Source organism: Coloeus monedula (assembly GCF_965178545.1).
Source record: "Coloeus monedula genome assembly, chromosome: 10".
In the NCBI taxonomy this organism is placed as follows: domain Eukaryota; kingdom Metazoa; phylum Chordata; class Aves; order Passeriformes; family Corvidae; genus Coloeus; species Coloeus monedula.
The window spans coordinates 14273497-14292227 of NC_138790.1; the positions used below are offsets into that span (position 1 = coordinate 14273497).

The window sequence follows — 18731 nt, forward strand, 5'->3', positions numbered from 1 at the left end:
GTTTTACATCTGACAGACTGCTCCCAGCAATGAACAATATACCTCGTTTAGAAGCAAGAAAAAGCTTTAAATTAATCCTTGAGGTTCCTTTTAGCTTTACTGGTGTTGCAGTCTGAAATATTTTTGTATTTCAATACACAGGTGATAGATGATTCCAGTGGACACCAGACTGAAGGTCAAGGATCCACAGATGCCACAGTTGTTAGACCTGGTCCTAAAGCCACCACTGTAAGATATTTGTAAGATTCACATCCATGATCAAGTTAGACTGTCAGTGTAAGGGTTACCTTTCAGTATAGGAATGTGTGGGTGTCCCTGTCCAAGAGAGCTCTTCCCCACTTTGTCTTTCCTGTACTGCCTGCAGAGAGAGAGATTGCCGTGCTGTCTCGGATTACAGATGCCTGGGGGAGTTTGCAGCTCACACAGTGAGCAGGGGGATGCTGGATTAGAGATTGTCCAGCCTGTCCTCGTGGCTTGAGACTCAACCCAAACTCAGCTGAGTGGGGAATGCAGTGGAGTCTGGTGGCTGATGTCACATCCTTGGTGGTGACACACACTGGTGGGACACTTTCTGACAACCATTTTCCCTTTGCAAGACCAGTGTAAGACCTAACAGAGTCTTAGCAGAGAAACAAGACTAGTAAATTCCTTTCAGTGATTTACATTTAGTAGTCTGCTAAAATTGTCAGTGAACTTTTCCTACTGCTTAAGCTAAATATTTCTACACAAATTTAATCTTGTCTTTATGTACCAGTCATTTCTGTCTAAGTGTAACAAATTAGCCCATTATACATGGTTAGCTTCTTTCTATAGCCCAAAGGACAGACCTAAAATCTTTTGGCCTGAGTTTAAAATCCTTGCTAGACTGTGTAATCCACTTGCTTTCCTCCTAGGCCCCAGTGGAAGGAATTACCATTTTACATCAGTTTCCATTTTCCTCAGCCTTGCAAAGAATGTCTGTCATTGCCCAGGAAATCGGTGGGGATCCACAGGCCTTCATAAAAGGGGCTCCAGAAATAGTAGCCATGCTGTGTAGAGCAGAAACAGGTAACAAACATTTATAAATGCTTCCTAGAAACACACATGTGTAAGTGACTTTCGATGGTGCAATGAAATGGAAGGTCCAAATGAGATTTCTGTGTCTAAGATTTTATAGTAAAGCCTGAAAAGTGTCTCTGTTGTACTCCAAGTCTAAGGCTAAGCTCTCACACAGCCCTTCTCAACAAGGAAGGATTGCTAAGAGATAAAAGTAGCTATCAACTCCTGTACAAGGTGTACAGTTCTCTGGCAGAATAATATTTGGAAAAGTTGTCTACAGGTCTGGCTCCCCCCCAAAAAAAAGTAGACTTTTTTTTTCTCCAAACCTTGGGAGGGCAACTAGAGAAGCACAGATCCTTCATGACACCCTGGAAGAAGATAAGTCTTTGCAGTGTATGTTTTGAACTTTTAAGTTCAAAATGATAAAGGAGAGGCAAAGATTTTCTTATGGAACAAAATTAAGTTCAGCTCCTTTCTTTGATGTGCTTGGCCTATCAGTATACTCTGGGCCCTCTGGGACATAAACCTTCCCTGCTCCAAGGCTTCCTTTTATTAGAGAGCAGTTAAATGCTGTGATAAAATGTCTTTTCCTGTTTTGTACAGTCCCATCGAACTTTGAAAGCAAGCTCCTGCTCTACACAGCCCAGGGCTTTAGGGTCATTGGACTGGCCTGTAAATCTCTCCAGGCAGGGAAACTGCCTGCTGCTCTAACAAGGTAAGCCATAAAAAGCACTGCTTCTGGCCATGTTAAGCCAAGGGCCCGTGGTGCCTCACAAAGCACCATCACCACATCACTTCTGCCAAGAGCAGGGTCATAGTACAGAGTTTTGTTAGATTCAGGCCAGAGGGAATCTAATTTAAATCTGGATATGGGTCTGGGAATAGATAGAGGGCACTCCTATAGCACATGTCCACAATTCCTGCACATTTCCTAACTTTCTTTACTCTGGATTAACATAGGAAGCATAATTCTATTACACTTGAAGACTAGTACACGCCCCCCTCATTCCATCATTTCCACTAGTCTCCTTGCAGATTTACCCAGGCTTGCAGTTGAAGACAAGTCTTTTAAAGATTTTTTTATTATCCACAGTCTGATTAAGCAAAGGCAGCAGATGACCCCCATTACTGTTCTCTAGCGCAGTCAAAGTCAGTAAACTATCTTCTGCTGTTGTGTTGGTCCAATCATTTAGCTTTCTAGCTTTAGCCCTCTTTAGTTTCTAAAGAAGTCAGCAAACTCTTCTATTATGCTTATGGTATTAGTTTTTCACAAGCCTCAGAAAAGAACACTTACACATGAATCCATACGTTTTTCCCAAATCCCTTTCGCTTTTGCCTGTGATACTCCAGAAACACCCCTTCTGAAATATCTGCAGTTTCTGAACATCTGCTATCCTCTCTCTTTACTAGCTTCAGGTCTTAATCCAGGTGAGGCTCACCTGCTTTTTCACAGGGTTTTTTGCTTTGCTGAAAGGGCCAATGGACACCGACACAGAGTGAAAGTTGTTATGTAACTCTTGTGACAAACCTATCCAACCCAATGAGCAAATGTGTGTGAAATGGCCCAGATTTTGCAGTTGTGTGTGCAGTTACAACATGTGTGATGTTTATGCTGCCAGGAGAATGGAGAAAGCTGCTGGTCAAACACAAGATCTGCAGTGAAAGCAGTGACTGTTCAGGCATCACCTGACTCAGCTACTCTGACTGCCATGCAAGTGTTTGGCATCACCTTCTCCTTGGTGGCTGAAATAAGTGCTTGAAAGCTTTTCTTCTTTTCAGATTCTTCAGAGTCAACTTGTATCCCTGAGAGACCTCTAGTTCATGACTCAGGGATGGGGTGTTTACCAAATTCTGTTCTCCACTGAATGTGTTCAACTGTAAAAAAGAAATAGCACAGGTGAAAAGAAAAATGCAGGGGAAAACAGAATTTGAGTTGCCACAGGCTGTTTGCTCAGGTCCAACTGTCAAGAGGAGCAGACATGTTAACTAAGGTGTGTTTCTTTGTTGTACAGTTCTCAAATGAGAAGGTCTAGTGTGCAGGAACTTTCCAAATCAGTCCACCACAGTTTGGGAGTCCTGCAGGAAATTTGGGGTTCTGGTACAGAATTAGCACTGCTGGTATTGAAAGCACCACAAAAGAGAGACATCCTAGAACTGCAGAAAATAGACAAATTATTTTAATTCTTTTGAGTTAGGCAGGATGGTTGAAAGTTATAACTGGCTATCACCAAATCCAATGCTGATAAAGGCAAAATTAATAATTAAATCTGTTTCTTTTTGACTGTTAGGGAGGAGGTAGAATCTGATCTGACATTCCTGGGTCTGCTGATAATGGAGAATCGATTAAAGAGGGAGACAAAGCCTGCCCTGGAAGAGCTCAGTGCTGCCTGCATCAGGAGTGTTATGGTCACAGGTATTTAAAAAAGGTGGATTATTTATGTGGTCACTGGTCCAGACAGGGAGTCCAACAATATTTAAGTGAAAAGTCTGCTGTTTTCACTACCGCTGGTAGGAAGGCACAGATATTTAATCCAAGAAGTGTCTGTGTTTTAATAATGACATAAGGTGAGCCATGTTGTCCCTGGCAACTTCACCAGGCTGTATCTGATTCTAATAAAGGCATGTCATGCAAGATCCCTTTTTTATAGGGCCTCCTGAAATGGGCAGAGATGGAGCATGCATGCTCAGGACACATCTCCAAACTTTTTAACATCTGTAACTCATGCCTACCAGAGCATGTTTATCCTTTTATCCTTTTTTTTTTTTTTTTTTTTTTTTTTTTCTTGAAGGGTTATTCTACCCAAATCTAAAACAGGGTTTGGATAGAATAACCCCAAGTCTTTCCATTGTCCAAAGACTTGGGCCTCACTCCTTTCAGCCCACATACACCAAAGCCAATCAATGAGAATCAGGGATACCAGCAGCAACTTAGCACTGAACCCCTTATTGGTTTTTGTCTAAAACAAATAATCTAGGACCACGTTCCCCATCTGGATTTCTTCAAGCTGAATATGAAAATATTTCATCTCCAGATCAAAATATTTATTTTCCAAATGAAAATACGTTTGAGTGATTGAGACAAACCTTATCTGGAAAGTTTCAGTCTTTATCAAAACTTTCTTACACACAGCTACTGAAATCTCACTGATTCTTCTGGATATATTTGAAAATTCAGAATTCAGGCTAATGAATAAACAATTTCTCACTGCAGAAATTTTTAGGTAACACTCCCTTTGTTTTTTGTAGGAGACAACATTCAGACAGCTATAACAGTTGCCAAAAATGCTGGCATGATTGCTCCAACACAGAGAGTGATTCTTGTGGAAGCAAACAAAGTGCCTGGATCTTTTTCAGCATCTATAACCTGGAAATCCCTAGAAAAAAACAAAGCTGAAGATTACAGAAGCCTGGTGAGCATATCAGAAGCAGGTTTTGTGCAGCAGGAAAACAAACTAAGATGGAATGCTTTAAATAAGGAGTGCGATTATGCTAGTATAACAGAGAACTGCCATTCACCATCAGAATATGTGCTAGAAGAGTTTAGGAAGAGGAGATCTTTATAAAAATGTACTCCCCTAGAGCTTACTTCCTAGCATATTATCCTGTGAGCACATTTTTGCTAACTGCCTAGCTGGGTTTGAGAACAGCTTCACAGAAATCCCAGAAAGATTTGTCTCTAGCCCTCATGCTTAGCTGATGCCAGTTTAAATGCTTCCTTTCCCTGCAAGATAAATTTCATGGTATAAATGTGAACTTAAAATCTGTGGAGCTGCATTGAATGAACCAGCCCTGTTCAAGCAGGTAGAGTGTTAGCACTTCCCCTTAACTGCAGAATTAAAGCACGGATCCACTCTTGAGAAATTGCATGTGCACAGTGAAACATAGGCAAGCCAGGCTAAGAAATTTATTCCATCAAGGATCTCCACAGAGAAGCTGGGATGAAGACCAGTTACTTTCTCCCTGAAGAGTTAGTCTGAAGGTGCTGACCCTTCCCTGGGAAGTATAGAGTCAGGCAAATGGTGCAGAATATCTGCAGGGGCTGTGGAGTGGCTCCTCAGCCTGAGCAACTTCTGCCCTGTGTTTCACTGCAGAAAGGCTTGCTTAGATGTGGTGCCCATCTTCTGTCTCTAGTCCCTCTCATTTCCAGTGCAGCCCACCAGATTGGCACTGCTGCATGAATTCTATCAAATGCAAGAGTCCATTTGATAGAACTCATGCAACAAACACCCAGTTAACACTGGTATTATTGGCATTATATGCCTCAATCCCTTTACAAATCCAGGGAAAGGCAATGGGCCTTGAACCCAAGTCTCCCAGAGTCTTCAAAAGCACCCTCCTCACGGTATGTCCTTTACTTTACCCGTAGTAGTGTCTGTGTAAATGCAGAGTAGCTTTTCAGGGCCTGGGCACAGCACTCATTCTGTCTTATTTTATAGGAGGATGACAGTCAGACTGAGCCAGGAATCAGGCTGGCATCGGGATCAGGCCAGTATCATTTTGCCATGAGTGGAAAATCTTACCAAATAGTAGCACAGCATTTCAGGCACTTACTTCCAAAGGTAAGATCTGGATTATTTAACTGGAGTAGCCTTGCCATTCAGGAGATATAGATTGTCCCAGTATAATCAGCTGAAGAGACCTGTATCAGGACATCTTCTGGGAACAATTATAACCCTGAAATACTCACAGGCTGGATGAATCTAAGATAATATTATATGGAGAAGGATCTGAAAATCCCTGTATTTTTCTCTGCACATGAGAGGAGCAGGCATGCCTTATGGTGTGAAGACAAGATTTAAAACAGTTGTGCCCGTATTCCTACCCCTTGCACAACACTGACTCTGACCTGTTTCGGAGAACAGGAGAAAGCGTGGTATTACACATGGTGCAATTCAGCATAACTTGTCTGTTTCATGGACAGGATAGTCTCATGAATTCTCTTCTTATAACTCCCTGCCTGGCAATCTGTGTTCATCAGGTAACTCAAATAGCATACCAGGCCTTGTGTCCTTATTGTCATTGTTACTTTTTCAAGATGTTGATTAAGACCCCCTTTATCTTTGATCATCAGCCTTTCCTGCTTCAGAGTCTAGAATCAGCCGTTTGTTTATAAATGTGATATTTGGTGATTTTTATTCAGATTATTACTGAAATCACTTCAAGTGTTTTAAAAATAATTTCCCTTTTTTCTCCTTATAGCTCTTGCTGAATGGAACAGTTTTTGCTAGAATGTCTCCTAGTCAGAAATCCAGCCTTGTAGAAGAGTTTCAAAAGCTGGAGTAAGTTCCTAATGAATTTGAAAGTGTTTGTTGAATTTTCAGGCTAGAAAAGAGTCTAGAAAGAGCTAGCTTTTGTCTAGCATAGAGTTACATGGAACTGCACAAAACTGAAACCTCCACAGATCTACACCTTGGCGATTCAATTCCAAAGGTCTGTTAAAAAAGAGACACTGAACTCCATGCTGATTTGGCAACCTGTCGAAGGTCAAACGCTCCCGTGGTCCTGGCTTTTGTTTGTTCACATCATTCTTCATTTTTACTTCTCTCTGGGCCTGAAGGATTGGGACTTGTCTCCCCAAGACTTTTAAGAATCTCTCCCAGCACTGCAGCTTCTCTGATGCTTGCTGTCTTTTTACTGTGCTACTGCTGGCTCAGTGTGGTGGGTTAGAAAATATGGTGGGGCAGTCTGAATTGCTCACAGTCACAGTGGTACATATACATATACATATACATATACATATACATATTCCTCAGTCTCAGGCATCTTGTTGCCTGTTGTTCAGCTGTTTCCCAAGTCTTTTGAAGACCTCACCCTTACTTCACCTAGCTAGCCTCAGGCCTTGTCTTAGAGCAAGGTGAGCTTTAGGCCATTTCAGATTGTGTGCAGTTGTGAGCACCTCAACTGCTGTCTGGCCAGACAGGCTTTAACTTTCCAGAAGGCTTTTAACAAAAAGCTTGCACGACGTGCATAAATGACTTGCATGGAGCAGGCTATGATTCCTCACTTGCCTTATGACTGTATTTTTTAGTTACTTTGTGGGCATGTGTGGAGATGGAGCCAATGACTGTGGGGTAAGTGACATTTTTTACCATATATTTTAAAAATGAGAGATTAATGCAATGCCAGTAGAGTATTCCAAACTGAGCACATGCTGGAGATGGGAATATACCACTTATTCACAGAGCAGCTGTACTATCACCAGTATTGATTTAGACCTGATCCCACTGTGTGGTCCTTACCATGCAAGAGCTGTCCTAGGCAGAGATTTTTGCAGTTTGTGATCTCAAAGACTGATTCATCTGCCTTGCAAAAACCACCAGAAGATTCTCCTGGGGGAAGCAAGCAGAGAACCTAGACTAGCTGCATAAAGTCTGGGAGCAAGTAAGTGCTAAAAAACAAGGCAGAGCCAAACCTGTCTTCTGCAACTGGTAGTGGATGGCTGTGGGGTCTGTGGAAAATGACCTTCCCCATGCTCTCATCCCCATTCTTTCCCTGGACTCGACATCTCACTGAAGGACCCCTCAGGGAGGAGCACACCCAGGGAGTGAAGAGGGACTGCTGTGCACAGAACACATCCTGTAAAAAGGGGTCACTGCTTGGCTGACATGTAAGTTGCTGTGTCTTCCTGGTGAGCACTGAGGAGGATTGTGACTTTCAGGCTTTGAAAGTGGCACATGCAGGGATATCACTGTCGGAGCAGGAGGCGTCTGTGGCTTCACCTTTCACATCCCGAACCCCCAGCATAGCCTGTGTTCCAGAGCTAATCAGGTAAGCATGGGGTTTTGTTTCCTATTTCATAAAAAAGAAAGTTCCCACTCCTCTCAAACATAAGTCTTGGCTGTTCCCATCAAGTCACAATATGCATGTCTAGAGAAAAATAAATGTGTTTGGCCTTGAAATTGCCATTTGCCTAGTCCCTATCTGAAATTCCTTTAAGATACATTAATTATCACAAGAGAAGGACATTTACAGTTGAGCTTTATGCCATCAAAAGTATTTTAAATGCAAAAGAAATAACAAAATGAACAGTGCTCCATAAAGCTGAATCAAATGTCCACCAGCCAACCTGTACACAAATGTTAGGTCCTACCTCTGGTACCCTATGCAGGCAAAATTTGACATATATTATGCCAGGATCCTGATTTTGCTTACTGGGGCATTTGAGCAGCCAGGGAGAGAGCATAATCCTCATTGGATACTGTATGTTCACTCTTAGAGGAGAGGACTTGCTCAAACTCACTGAGTAGCTGCTTGGCTTTGTAAGTTTTCCCTCATACAGAGTTGTTACCTACACTACTAATGTTAGCAGTAAAAGTTGCTGGGGTAAATTGTAGTCTACAGAACACAGGTGACTGGAACCAAGCCCATTTAATTGAACAAGATATCTGCAAGTGAAGATTTTACTTTCATTTAGGTCAGATTTTATTTATTTCACCTCCCAGCAAGATAGCGGTAGAGGCTTCTCTGCTTGTGAAACATGCCTTGTTTTTCAACAGCCTTTTGAGAGACCTGGTACCAGGAGCAGACCCCATCACCTAATTGCTGTCCTTTATTTATGCCTTCACACAGGGAAGGCCGTGCTGCTCTTGTCACATCCTTCTGCATGTTCAAGTACATGGCACTGTACAGCACAATTCAGTACGTTGGTGTTCTCCTACTTTACTGGGTATGTATTGGGGACATGCTGGCAGGAACTGGATGAGCTACTAGTGCCTTGTAGGAGAAACAGGGCATAAAAGCCACCTGAAACAGGAGATGGAGCAAACTTCTGTGGTGTGATCATATGGTCCTCCTGTACCTCAGTGGAAAACTGGAAAGATTCTTCCCATTAACTTCAGCCAGAGGGCTCAAGATTCAAGCTGGGCAAAAAGAAAACTGAGATACTGAATGGTGTTTTGGATGAGGGCATATGTCTGTGAAAAGGAAGAATCTGGTGTAAGCATCTGCTGTTACAATTTATTCAGCATTTAAAGCATGAATTAACTTGACAGAAAGAAAATCCCCTGGAGTGCCTTAAACCACTTTTGCATAGCTTTTTCCCAGATGGAGAGGAGGGCTTTGTATTCAGAAGTAACCCAGCACTGAGAAAGCAGTCTCTTCAAATATTCTTCTCCTTTATTGCCTGGAGTGAACTGGAAGTGTAGTTAGTCCGAACAATGTGCAAAATGAGAATATTCACCACAGGCCCAATGGTGAGGAACCTATTGGCAGGGCAGTGAAATGTGTGATCTCCTTACCTGCAGAGAAGAATTTCAGAACAAACAGCAGAGCAGTAGCTCCATAGATATAATACAGCTTTCTGAAGATGATATAAACATGCTCATGGCAGATCTCTGATTTGTGATTTTTTTCTTTGTTTTTCTCTTTTCAGCAACTAAACTCCTTTGGGAACTACCAATTCTTGTTCCAAGATCTGGCTATTACCACTGTAATTGGTGTGACAAGTAAGCCCCTTAGTCATCCTATGTATTAATGAGAGAACGATCTCAAATATTTTTCTCCTCCTTGGAAATGCATAATTCTATGTACAGAAAGGAAGAAAATGGCTTCCTGCAGACTAAACATCCTTTATGTAGAATACAGGATGTTTAGATTAGTAGAAGAGGACTCTTGCTTGAGAAAAGCCCTGAAGATGGGTAATATTTAGTGGTGCATTTGCTGGGCATGTAGGTTGTTGCTAAATGGAGTGCTATCTTTAGAAGGAATAAACCCACACCTAGTGCAGTGGAAAGTCTATTCAGGCATTTTCCTGTTGACTCAGGAAGGCAGATTAAGAAGATACCTGACTCTGTGCCCAAATGAAAAAGTAGGGATTAACTTTTTTGGGTCCAACCCACATTTGAAGCTGTGTAGGCCAGAGCCCCAAAAGGAAAGAGAGGTGAAAATGGAGAAGAAAGAAATGACAGATGTCAGACACTACAGAGCAGAGACTTGTAAGCCAAGAATAAGAGGGGAACCCAGTGCTGAGGCATAAAGAGAAAGACAATGTTATTGGGATAGAATAAGTCCAGGGAGAGGTTTAGAAGCAGGAACAGCAAGGACAGGGCCATGAAAAGCATATAGCAAAACCACATCCTGGTATGTTCCATCCTTGCTGGCACACAGACAACAGGAAAAGACTTTGATGAAATCAAGCCTGAAAAGGTCAGCCACAACAACACTGGGTGCCAAAAGCTACATTGCTGTAAGTAGCCCATCTGGAATTGCATCAAAGCTTTGTGCACAGCTCTTTTACTCAAAGTCTAGGTAACTTTGTTAAACCTAAGAACAGAGGAAAACCTGTTGTGTCAGGTAATGCTGCCCTCCTCCAGCTCAAATAACCAGCCACTAGGTGTTTAGTGCAGGAGGATGCACAGAATGTGGGCAGCAAAAAATCTCAAGCCACAGCTGACAAGTGACAGAAAGAGAAAAGAAGAGCATAAGTATATGTTCATATTCTTGGGCCTGACAGTAGCCAAATAAAATAAAAAGCCAACATTTTATTTTTCAAAAATGCCTCATGATAGATGCCATTAATTAACCTCTTCTGTGTCAATACAATTTTGTAAGAAAACAACTCTGTATTTTGTACTTGATACAATCTTTGTATGTTTTATAAAGAATATTACAGACTGTAAAAGTGTCATTGATACAGTCAGTATTGTACAGGAGCACTGTTTGTATTTTGGACACACTAGTAAACACATCTGTGCATGTTTCAGTGAGTTTCACAGGTGCCTATCCAAAGCTGGTCCCCTACAGGCCTCCAAGCCAGCTCATCTCACCCCCATTGCTGCTCTCTGTTGTGCTCAACATCCTCTTCAGCCTCAGCATGCAGATCTTTGGGTTTGTGGTGGTCCAGAAGCAGCCTTGGTATTCCAAGACCGATATACACAGGTAGGTCCCCTTTCTTGGACTCTGGATACCACAGGGTTGACCTAGTGGGGCACGTCTGCATGAAACTATTGATCAGCTTAACTGCAGGCCTGATGAGCAGCTGCAGCAGACCCTGTGCTGCCCACAGGGTGCAAACACTTCAACCAGTGTTGTCTGAGGTCCCTAAACCCTCCAGCAACCTGCCATGCACAGTTCATGTGGTGAGAATGCTTCTGCTGAGCACAGAGAGGATTTGATTGCAGGAGAGACCAGGTTTGAGCTCAAGCTCTGACAAGTTCAGCAAGCTCAACCAGTGGTGAGGTTGAGGGCACTGCCAATAACCTATATCATGGCTGAGAGGGAGGATTCCTGGTAGTTAATGGTGGTAGTTAATGGTGGAAGCTGGGGGAAAGAACCAGGACAATGATCATTTCCTGACCAGTGTGACACTCTTTTTCAGTGCCTGCCTGTCAGTGAACAACCATGAGAGGAATTCATCCTCCAGCCTGGGGCTCCATGGCGCAAGAGATGGAGCCCATGAGCAAACAGACAACGGCTTCAAGAGCTATGAAAACACCACAGTGTGGCTGCTGAGTACCATCAATTGCCTCATTGTAGCAGTAGTGTTTTCCAAGGGAAAGCCTTTCAGGCAACCCATCTACACCAACTGTAAGTATGGAGAGAGAAGAAGAGATATATAAGTCAACTCAGGAGGTCAGTTTAATAGGGAAAAATTAAATTTGACCCAAATTATGTCAGCCAAAAAATCAGGAGAAAGACTGTCCTGTGAAGGGAAGATGAGCACATGTGTTTGTGACAGGTCCAGAAGCTGCAGTGAGTCATGGAAGAGCTGTTCTTTCTCTCTGTGGGACAAATCCTGCAGCATGCTCTTAGACAAAATTCTCTTCAGCTTTTTTTTTTCTTTTTCTTTTCTTTTTTTTTTTTCTGAAGAGTTAAAATAATGCTGCAGGTTTCATGGCTTTGATGTTTTGGTATAGTAATAGTGAGGAGGGGACATTCCTCCTAGAAAGCAGAAAAGTGGGTCATCAGTGTCCTAGAACAAGGTAAAACAAAAATGAGTGGGTGAAGGATGAAGTTCGGTGCACGCCAGCTGAAGAGAAAATGAATTTACTCATCATTGGAACATTTGCCTACAGATGGGGAAGGAATAGGTTCTCCATTACTTAGACTCTTTAGATCCTGATCAAGAGCAAAGTCTTGACATAACTGAAGTTGGAGGCAGCATTCCTAATCATATTAACAAGATCGAGATTACATCCTGGACATTTTTCTGAATCACAGGATTTACTGTGATCAGAGAGAGACTCACTGGAAGGCTGCAAAGCTTCTCAGATGTGAAAGGTCAAATTGAATGTTCAAAATACCCATTTGGTGTTTTAAATCAGTGCCTACAATGCTCATCCCACACTTGACTGAGTAAAGCTGGGGTTTTACTCTGTCGATTTTTCTTTTGCTGAAAATTTGTTTCTATCTCATGCATTCTTTTGATGGCTATGTAACACAGAAAATTATTACAATCTTCTACAGTAAAGGCAAGCAGTTGAGATTGCTCATAAACCTGTGGGTTTCTTTCTTTGGTCTTATCCCTTCAGATGTGTTCATACTGGTGCTCATAGGGCAGCTGGGCATTTGCCTCTTCTTGATGTTTGCTGACATTAATGATCTCTACTCCAAGATGGATGTGAGTATTGTTCCAGAGGGGATTTTTTTCCTACTGCCAGTCCACTTTAAGCACACTGGGATTGTTGTAGCAAAAGGCACAGACTTTTGCAGGGAGACATGGCACCACTAAAGACAAAATTTAAAGAGGTGGATTTTAGATGATGGGATTGTAGAAACTTCTGGAAAATGGTGACTCCAAACTAGTATCTGTGCCTTCAGCAGAACAGCTAAACATGTAATTTTGATTGTTTCAGCACATTGTTCAAGCAACAGAGGATGACATCACTAAGCTTATGATGTGTGGTATGTTGGTGGCTTGTGAAGCCAGGAGCAGAACAGGGCTGGGCTCTGCCAGTTTAAAATAAAGCACCATGTTCTTGTGTTTCCCAAGCAGTGCTACTCTGAACAAAGGTCCTCTTGCCAGGATCTGCCAGCTGGCACTGAGAGCAGTAGTTCCAGTCCCCAACCTTTTCCCCGTTTAAATCTCGGAGATCCTGCAGTTTCCCAAAGCAGAATTTGGGTTTAGAACAGTTGTAGAGAGAGACTAGTGGGGCTGTCATGGCAAGAGAGGGTCTATCTTGGTCCTTGATCCGTAAATACCAATAAGGCTTGACTTATGTAGTCTGGCAGAATGCAAGCTGGGAGCTACCTTGTGCCAATCCATCCCAAGGGAAAAGTGAGGGAAGGATAAGATCTAATTCAGCTGAAGGATGGGGTTGTCAGTGGGCCTGACAATTAGTATGTTGAGGCTGTGACACTCTCACAATCTTGCTGTAGGAGTCACAGGAACAAAACAACAAAAGCACCACACAAAGCTATTTTTTCTGTACATTTGCAGAGCAATGAAATGCAGTGGCTTTGAGTCACAAGTGCTGAACACGATGCAGCTTCCAATCCTGTATGTTTGCATCCCAGTTAGCAAGTCGGTTTAGAAATGGAATTAATGAAACATGGAAAGAGAAACAGAGTCAAAAGGTCCGGGTCTCGACTGTAAATGCCCGCCTAAAGTTGCCTCACTGTGTAACTATTTGCAGAGCCCGGCTCGGCGGGCAGACCCCGTTAGAGAACCTGCCACGAGATGGCACTTTAAAGCAAGTCATCGTCCTGTTGTGGACCCTAGTGGCCCAGGACATTTTTCAGCACTGCAGCTGCAAGGGGATAAAATGCTTTTGGGGAGAACTGCAAAACTCCCAGCCCAAGCAGTCTGGAGGGAATACACTGGAATTGCTGAGAAGAGAAAAGGAGGTAGTAGCAATAAAAACCTCTGCAATAGCCTAGCCCTGGAGAAACTGCTGATCCAAATTTTGGATCTGAGCTGCATCTCCAAAAGCAGTTGAGCTACAGCCAGAAAACCAGTCCCATCTGTGGGAAGCTGGAACTGGGATTGGAGCTGAAATACGAAGTTTGAATATTTTTTAATATTAGAAAGTAAAAAGGCAGTTAGAATTCCTCTTGCAGCACTAAAGAATGGCATTCTCTCTTTTCTCTACTGCATCATAGATTTAAAAGCATCTTTGTCAGTAATTCCTCAAGACAAGTAGCAATATTAGCTCATCAGCAGGGTAAGCCAGTTTGGGAGTCTGGCTTTTCACGACACAAAGCTACTGAAGGGTCTGGAGCAAAAGTCATATAAGGAGTGGCTGAGGGAACTGTGTTTGTTTAGTCTGGGGAAAAGGAGGTTCAGGGGAGACCTTAATTCTTTCTACAATTACCTGATGGGAGCTGTAGCAAGGTGGGTGTCACTTTTTTTCTCCCATGTAACAAGTGACAGAGAGGAAATGGCCTCAGGTTGTGCCAAGGGAAGTTTAGACTGAAGAGTAGGAAAAATTTCTTAACTGAAAGGGTTACAGATGGGAACAGACTGCTCAGGGAGGTGGTTGAGCCATCATCCCTGGAAGTATTTAAAAGTGTAATTGTGGCACTTAGGGACATGGTGGACTTGGCAGTGCCAGGCTTATGGTCAGGCTCAATGGTCTTTAGGGTTTTTTTCAACCTAAATGATTCTGTGTTCTATTACACAAGTACCACCAGTGTTTACTGTGGACATGTTGCTGAATAGCTTCTCCTGCTTTTTTCCCAGCTCGTGTGCACCCCTACCACGTGGCGAATCTCCATGGTGATAATGCTTGCAGTCACATTTGCTGTGTCCTTCCTTGTCGAGGTGAGTGTGCTTTATTGGATGTGCTAGTCAGCACTAATTGGAGAGGCAAAATGGTCAAGTCTTTCTTTTTCTCCCTCCTCCTCAGCCCAGTTTGTGAATGTCTAGTAAAACAGAAATAATTGCTGCTACCTCACCCTTTTTTTAAAGCCCTCCATCTGAATGATCAGGGAATGCAAGGCTTGGCCACCTTTCCTTTCCTCTGGTGAGGGGGATCTATCAGGCCCTTCCCCAGACTAGAAAAATATGGGCAGTCTGTAGTGCTTTCTACCCAGATCCTGAGGACTCTCAGGGGGAGCTGGTCACAGTTCTCTGGTGGAGAACTCTGGTGGAGCTGATATGAAATGTGGTCAATGAAAGGCTGTTTAAGGGATGTGGATGAGCAGAGCAGGTGGGAGACCTGGGTCTCCACTATTTGTCCCATGTGTGTACTCTGGATGAAGAGTAAACTGCTGTCCAGGTCCTCTTAAAGCTTCTTTTTGCTTTTACCTTTACAGGAAGCTGTCATTGAGAACAGACCCCTGTGGCTGCTTCTGAAAAAGACCTTCCGGTACCACTCAAAGAGCCACTACAAGAGGCTGCAGCACATGTTAGAGCAGGACTCAGCCTGGCCACCTTTGAATGAAACCTTCTTCTCAGCTTCTGTGGCAGTAACAGTAGAGGGAAATATAGGAGGCCATAGCAATCCAACATTTGACAGCAGTGAGGACTCACTCTGAAGGAAACTGCAGTGGACCCATGTCCAGGACAGTTGCATTTGACCTTAAAAGGACTCAGTGACTTAAAAAGAAGAAGGACTCACTCATTAGTGTTCTCCCATTCTAGGAGTAACCAGCTTTTGCTTACACCTAAATTAACCGGAAGCGCAAAAGCTGCTGCAGTAACATAAAGCCACGATGGTGTTTCTCTGTCCCCTTGCTCATGCACGCATGTCTGCCAGCTGTAAATCAAACACCTTGCTGAATATTGTTCAAGTATTTGTGGTTGAAACAAATATCCCTGCATCCCTCTGTTGAACTGCATTATGTAATCCCTAAGGGTGGGGGATCCTCCACATGAAAAGCAGCTAACTGCAATAGCAGCACTCCTCTGGGCAGATCCCCTTTGAGAAAATGAGTAGAACTTATTCCTGATAGAGGCTGCTGAGCATAGGCATTCCTGGGATTCCTCATGGGGTTTCAGATACTGCTACTTGGTGTCTTGCTTTTTTGGAGGTTTGAACCCTTCTGGCAATACTTGGCTTCCAGAGCTGGAAGGAGCTGCAAACAGCCAAAGCTTTCTAGAAGTGTCCACTCCCAGCACCATTGTGCTCTTCCCATGACTGGAACAAAAAGAGCTCTCTTGCTAGCTCACTGCTACCAGGAAACCTGTTTGCCCTCTCAGTTTTTGGCAAGTGATACTTGCATTTTATGGGAAAAAAAATTTTTGACCTGCAAAGCAGAATGATTTCATTATTTAACAGTTTTTTTTGTGGGAAGTATTTTTTCAGGATATCCATTTAAAAAATGTATAATGGAACATGCATTAATTGCAAATTGTGGTCTCATCCTGTGGGTCTTCAAGGACCCACTGTCCCTTGTGGTGTGAGCTTGCTTTACTAGGACAGCTGCTGCACAGCTGGGCTGCCTCCTGACATCAGCCTTACCAGTGCCAAAAGAAGCAAACATTGAAGGGATTATTACCCTCAAGGACCTAAGGCCTGAAAGAAAAGATGTGGAGCCAAATAAGTCTCAAAATAATTTATTTTAAATTCTGTGGCATGCTCTTAAGTTGAACCATCTGAGGTTTTGTCTCTGGTTTCTCCATAGTTGCAGATGCAATCCATCCATCAGCTCATATCCCTCATCTGTTAACCTTTGATGGCGACTTTTACTCACTTTGCTATGCTGTGTTTGCCATACATAAATGCAACAACACTGCACATTCCCGCAAGTGTTACCTGCTTAGAAAAATGCAGCTTCTGCCTGCACATATTCTCTTAGCCCACTGATGTTAATCTGCCTTTCTCCTCACTACATTTTGCAATCTTCATCCCCAGCTGGGTAAAACAACAAGACAGTCAACCAGAAGGGCTTTGGACCAAGAGGAACACTTCCTTCTGTGGATGAAGTGTGCAGGGGAGCTGTGCCTTCTGAGTTGACTGCACAGTTTGTTTTCCACAGTTGGAGCTTACCCATGCTTTTACTGGGTGGGGTTGAGAAGCACTTTATTACTGGAAACTGTATTTTCCCACTGTTGTGTGCTAAAGCACTCTTGTGCTGCCACGGAAAGCCAGAAATTGGCCAAGTTTGGAATCATGAGAAAGACTCCTTTGATTTTTTAGACTTAAAAACTAGCTTGGGAAACAAAGAGCAAATCAAAAGAAATTATTAATTGTTTTGAGTCAACATATCTGCACCAGAGTAGAGTCTGAAAATAATCTAGCTTGAATATAAAAATAACTAAGAAAATAAATAAATAATAGCTAAGAAGAAAAAAAAAAAACCCAACAAACTCAACCAAACAATACTTCAACTTGAACAAAACATTTATTTGACTCAAAGCAATTTTTTAATCTGGTTTTGACAAGTTTGGCATAAACAAATGGAGTAAGTACCTTCCTACTTAAGTAGTTTACCTAATAGTAAATGCCTGTCACAAAGCCACACAACTTGCCATAAACTAGAAATGTTTCATATTAATCCCTAAAAGTGTCTCCAAAGTTTTCATGGGTTCCCAGTTCACAGCAAAATCCACTGGAAGGGGAAGGCTAGATGCTCTCTGCATTCCTTACAGCTTGAGGCACCAAAGAGCAGGTTAATGGAGTTATTCCTGACAGCCTGTCTTTCAGATATGGTAACATTTTTATTGAGGTCAAAATTCACTGTCCTATTAATGAACTCCCTCACAAAACTAATATGTTGCTAAATGTGATACAGTGACAGCTGCAGTAGCATTGCTGACCGGGCATGTGATTTATATTTAGATACCCCTGACACTATGAAAGTATCAAGTCTTGGCAAACCTGTGGTAATTGTTGGGTTGACAAGATAAAAAACTGCTTGCCTGATGCTGAAATACAGCCTTACATGCAAGAGAACAGAGTTCAGATGCTAGGTAATGTTTAACCCCTGCCACTCTAAGCACTCTAATCCCCTCTGCCACTTTTACCTCTGTTCCTTTTCAGAGGTTGGTAAGTCAGGGTAGCCCTTTGTGGGACACTTATGAAGTTTTCACCTGGGTGCTTTGGGATGGGGGGACTGATACTTCATAGACATGATCCTGGGGGGAAAGCTGGTGAACCTCTTTTTTGGCTATTAGCCCACATTCCTGGCAGAAGGTTGCAGGGAAGAAGAGGAAGCTAAGGAGACGCTGCATACTTGTAACAGCTAAATATTTCCCTTACGATGACTGTGTCCCTTCTTGGAGAGTCAAAGACTGATGTCCTCCTCCTCTGCTGCTGGCCCTTATTCCTGGCAGAACTTTTCCTGTGGACAGGGATATCTTGCCTCCTGACTGAGCAGCGGCAAAGACCTGGAGTGCTCGTGCTTTGTGCAGCTGCTAGGATCTCAGCCAAATCCTAACTACCCATTCATGGAGGCTCTTGATAATGATCTTGAGTGGAATTTTTTGGTACAGCTAAGGCATACTCGTTCCTCTTCAACAGCCTTGGTTTAGCCTTTAACAGCCAAGGCACCAGAGAAATGCTGCTGCTGCTGCTGGGCTTGCTTGTGGCCTCAACAGTAAAGCACAAGTGTGTTTTAGAACAAAGGGAAATATCTGCAAAGTTGCTAATTTCAACTGCTTTATTTGCCACATAACTTCCTTTTCTCCTATGACATAGACACAAGATGGGTTTTTTTTTTCCCTGCATAGATAGGGACACACTGCAGGACTGATCTTCCTCTACAGAGGACAAAACAAAGGCATCTTGTGGATAAGAGGGGAAGTGATTATGGATGGTTGTTTGCTAAGCTTGCATATGGAAATGCCAGGCATGTGTTTCTGCACACAGGAT

At 42.8% G+C, this 18731-nt stretch overlaps 1 protein-coding gene across 1 annotated transcript in view; it reads left to right on the forward strand.

Moving 5' to 3' along the window:
• Positions 1 to 15453, forward strand: part of ATP13A4 (ATPase 13A4) — a gene marked incomplete at both ends in the record, with an annotated part of 38312 nt that extends 22859 nt beyond the window's left edge. The window contains 16 exons of the mRNA XM_082287726.1: positions 142 to 228; positions 894 to 1047; positions 1642 to 1753; positions 3327 to 3451; positions 4285 to 4448; positions 5475 to 5597; positions 6238 to 6317; positions 7067 to 7109; positions 7697 to 7806; positions 8608 to 8704; positions 9410 to 9482; positions 10740 to 10914; positions 11354 to 11562; positions 12507 to 12595; positions 14657 to 14737; positions 15232 to 15453. Of these exons, the coding sequence (XP_082143852.1) occupies positions 142 to 228; positions 894 to 1047; positions 1642 to 1753; positions 3327 to 3451; positions 4285 to 4448; positions 5475 to 5597; positions 6238 to 6317; positions 7067 to 7109; positions 7697 to 7806; positions 8608 to 8704; positions 9410 to 9482; positions 10740 to 10914; positions 11354 to 11562; positions 12507 to 12595; positions 14657 to 14737; positions 15232 to 15453 (1944 nt within the window). The remainder of the gene's footprint in view (positions 1 to 141; positions 229 to 893; positions 1048 to 1641; positions 1754 to 3326; positions 3452 to 4284; positions 4449 to 5474; positions 5598 to 6237; positions 6318 to 7066; positions 7110 to 7696; positions 7807 to 8607; positions 8705 to 9409; positions 9483 to 10739; positions 10915 to 11353; positions 11563 to 12506; positions 12596 to 14656; positions 14738 to 15231) is intronic.
• Positions 15454 to 18731: the final 3278 nt, after the last annotated feature.